Source organism: Pygoscelis adeliae, unplaced genomic scaffold, assembly GCF_000699105.1.
Source record: "Pygoscelis adeliae isolate BGI_AS28 unplaced genomic scaffold, ASM69910v1 Scaffold445, whole genome shotgun sequence".
Taxonomy (NCBI): domain Eukaryota; kingdom Metazoa; phylum Chordata; class Aves; order Sphenisciformes; family Spheniscidae; genus Pygoscelis; species Pygoscelis adeliae.
Genome location: NW_008824894.1, coordinates 892516 through 895949, shown reverse-complemented (window position 1 = coordinate 895949; position 3434 = coordinate 892516). Strand labels below are relative to the sequence as shown.

At 52.2% G+C, this 3434-nt stretch overlaps 2 protein-coding genes across 2 annotated transcripts in view; both read right to left on the bottom strand.

The window, feature by feature from the left end:
• Positions 1-269, bottom strand: part of SLC25A10 (solute carrier family 25 (mitochondrial carrier; dicarboxylate transporter), member 10) — a 7703-nt gene extending 7434 nt beyond the window's left edge. Inside the window, exon 1 of the mRNA XM_009324596.1 lies at positions 120-269. Coding sequence (XP_009322871.1) covers positions 120-269 — 150 coding nt within the window. The remainder of the gene's footprint in view (positions 1-119) is intronic.
• The window catches only part of LOC103917457 (hepatocyte growth factor-regulated tyrosine kinase substrate-like), an 18327-nt gene continuing 15077 nt past the window's right edge, over positions 185-3434 (bottom strand). The window contains exons 21-22 of the mRNA XM_009324595.1: positions 3304-3432; positions 185-550 (exon numbers count right to left, since the gene is read on the bottom strand). Coding sequence (XP_009322870.1) covers positions 434-550; positions 3304-3432 — 246 coding nt within the window. The 3' untranslated portion in view covers positions 185-433. The remainder of the gene's footprint in view (positions 551-3303; positions 3433-3434) is intronic.

Sequence of the window (3434 nt, the reverse complement as noted above, 5' to 3'; positions counted from 1 at the left end):
AACGGCGAATAATTAACGGGGAGGTCAAACCATCCCAGCCGCACCCCGGCGGCGGCACCGAAAAGCAGCCTGAGGAGGGGGCTGCCGCGTGGTGCCGCGGGCACAGGCAGCGCCGGTACTGGGGTCCGCGCCATGGAGCCCAGGGGACAATCAGGCGGGGCTGGTTTTTGAGAGATTAACCGTTTTACAGGTTTTTTGGGACATTTTATGAAGGTAGAGTCCACTGCGATGCCGGAACTAGGCAGCAGCCCCGCCAAACCGTACAGCATTCTCACGCCGGATCGCTTCGAGAGAGCATTCCCGCCGCACAACTAGGGGACGTCCTGCACTCGGAAACGTTCAGACCCCGGCTCGGGCAGCGGCCAGCGCCCGGTCAGGTGGCAGCAGGGAAGGCTGCCGTTGCGCCAGTCCCTCCGTGGCGAGACGGGGCCGCCTACTCCAGAACCACAGTCCCTCCTGCTGCCTCCAGCGCCGCTTTGATCTTCTCTGCTTCCTCCTTGGAGGCGTTAGCCTTGATCTCCTGCGGAAGGGACTCCACCAGCTTCTTTGCCTGTGGGAGGGACAAAGTATGAGACTTGTAAACTGGCTTTCACTAACCAGATTAACAGATTTAGAGCCATGAGCCTGACCTCTGCATAAGCAGCCCAGGGAAACTCACCGACTGGTCTAAAACCCAAGACTTTTACTTGAACTACAGCACATCCTGCCGGAAGACATCTAAACCTGACTGCAAGTGACGGCACATCCACTGTAACTCTTCCCACCGCGTGCGCGGTGCTCCCAGAGGTGCAGCCCCAGTCTGAGAAAGTGCCTGGGACGCACGCAGTAACCTGCCAAGGCAGCTACCGGCCCGCGTTGGGTCGACTTTCTTCAGCGCGAATGTTTTGGTTCACATATTTCCGCCAGCGGGGAGGAGAGGCCACCTCAGGGTTTGTACGTGGCTGTGCGGGAATCCGCTGTACCGGGTAAAAAAGAGTTCCAGTACAGACTATGCTTGACAATACAATCTTGATAGCTTCAGGACTTTTTATACAGAACTACTGGTACTATGCAGTACCGCGATATTTAAGGCAAACTGAAAAGCTGTTGAATTGATTTAAAGGGACTTCCTGCAGTACTGCTGTACAGAAAGGGAAGGGAGCCCGGGAGGATAAGCCCCTGCTGCAGTCAGATGCTCTTGCTCTTACACCAAGCAGCAGCAACAAACCTATGTGGCTCCTTAAAAACAAAGCCCAAGGAAGTTCCTGGGGTGAAGAGCCGCTGCCAGCTCTCTGCTGTGTGGCACTACAGGTATTCAGCACCCAACAGATTGACCATTGCCGACAGAAAGGTTTTGTTGTTTTAGTTCACGTTGGGCGCAGTGACGACGTATCCGTGGTGGCAGAAAACGCTTTTTTTGCTAGGGCTGAGAAGGTGTAGCTGTGCAGGCAAAGCTCGGCAGGGCAGGCACGCCTTTACTCCCCAGAGCCCAGGACAGTATCCGGAAAGGAGCCCGTTCTGGCTTGCCGTGATGAGGACAGGCAACACAATCAAGGTTATTCATTTAAGATCCTTGCTCACTAATGCTTAACTTCTGTTCTAAAGCAGCCTTGGTCAAAGGAAACAGCTGTTCAGAGCTCCCAGCAGGAGGAAGAGCAGGGCCCGAGCCAAGCTGGACTTGCACAGTAACGGCCACGGGGCAGAGAGGCAACGCGTTTCCAATCCCAGCCAGAGCATACGAGGACGCCCGCCCAGGGCTGGTGAAGACGCAAGGTAAGTGTTGGGCCGGCTCTGAACAAGCTTTCAGAGGTGCAAACGGACTCGAGTCCGGCCTGCGCTGACGACGTGCCTGTCTCATCAAGCAGTCGTTTCTGTAGGGCTGACCTGTTCGAGTCACATCAGCACACGACGACCGAAGATTTTACTAGCAATGCTTTCTTCCAAATCATTAACAGCCTTAAAGGATTCCCTACAAAAAATAGATTCCCTACAAATCTCATTAAAAACACCTCAACTGGATGGCAATAAAATTTACAATACAAATGTACCAGCTACACTTTGAATACAACCTCTGTAGACAGAACCAACCATCAGTAGCAGTTTGGGGTGTGTGTGTGTGTGTGTTTTAACCAAAATACCAGGTCGGGTAAGTCACACTTGACAAAGTTTACCTGCAATAATCTGCATCTACCAACCTTGTACCTGCATCGGAACCGTAACCAGCTTCTTTGACAGGTTCCACATGCTAAGCCAAGTTGATTTAGCATTAGTTCTCCAGACAGCTTTTCATTATCCGCTGATTGCGTCCGTTACAGGGTTTTGGTATTTTAATGTTTGCTTGGGACTGATAATGGATAAACAACTGCCAGACCAACCAAGCTGATAGTCAGCTAATTATCCCAGTGAGCCAACGAAACTCACGTCTCTGCCACCAGAGTTTCTCTGTTATTGAATTGTTTGCTTTGCAATGCATCAATATAAACGGGTCAGAAGATTTTCTGCAAATCCTTCTGATATCCCAGGCTACAAGTAAGAGCAGATTTCACAACACTCAACATTTCTTCCTTAGAACTGGATAAATAGAAGGTGCTACTATTATCCCCAAGATATGAAAGCATCATCCAGTGGAGAACTGAAGCATGTTAAATGCTTCCGCAGTAGCAGCTGTATCACCCATTCTTTGTTCTGAGCCTACATCATTGCTCAAGGGCATGAGCTCCGACGCTGCATAGGACTGTGAAAGGCCCGTCTCCTCCGAGGAAAAAGGAGGAGGCATCACCTACAAAAAGAGCTCTGAAAAGGACTGGAAGCGTGGATTGCAAGATGTGTGAATTAGAGAAACTCATCTAAATTCAGAAATATATTGGCCTTGAAAAAGCAAAAAACTTTAGGGGAAGGCAAGCCAAATCCAGCTGTAGTGAGGAATCCTGGCTACTCCCAAGTTCTGCAGGAAAGCTCACAGCAGCTCTTAGGTTTGGAGAAGCCGAGGCTGGCACGGAGGACTTTGAGGTCTTCGCTCTGAGCCTCCTTCTTCATCCCACTGCTTCTGCTAGGGGCTCGGTTGTTCGCCACACAGCAGAGCTGGGAGGGAACAGCCTTCTCTAAAAAACGCCAGACAAACAGATGCAACCGACTCCTCCTCAACACCTCGTCCACATCTTTGCACTGAGGCGTGCACACAGGCAGAGTTCTCCTAAACACGGAAACCCAGGCTCCCTTTTGAACAGAGAACTGAGGCCACCGCTCGCAACGCGCTTCAGAACCCGTCCGGGCTCGGGGGCGACGCGGCGGGGCGGCCGGGGCCTCGGGCAGCCCCCTCCTCACCTGCACGAGGTTCACTCCCGGCACGAAGTTCTTCACCTCCTTGATCAGCTTCACCTTGTCAGCAGGCTTCAGCTCCGTCAGCCGGACGGTGAAATGCGTTTTCTCTTTCTTGAGCGGGACCTCCTCCTCCT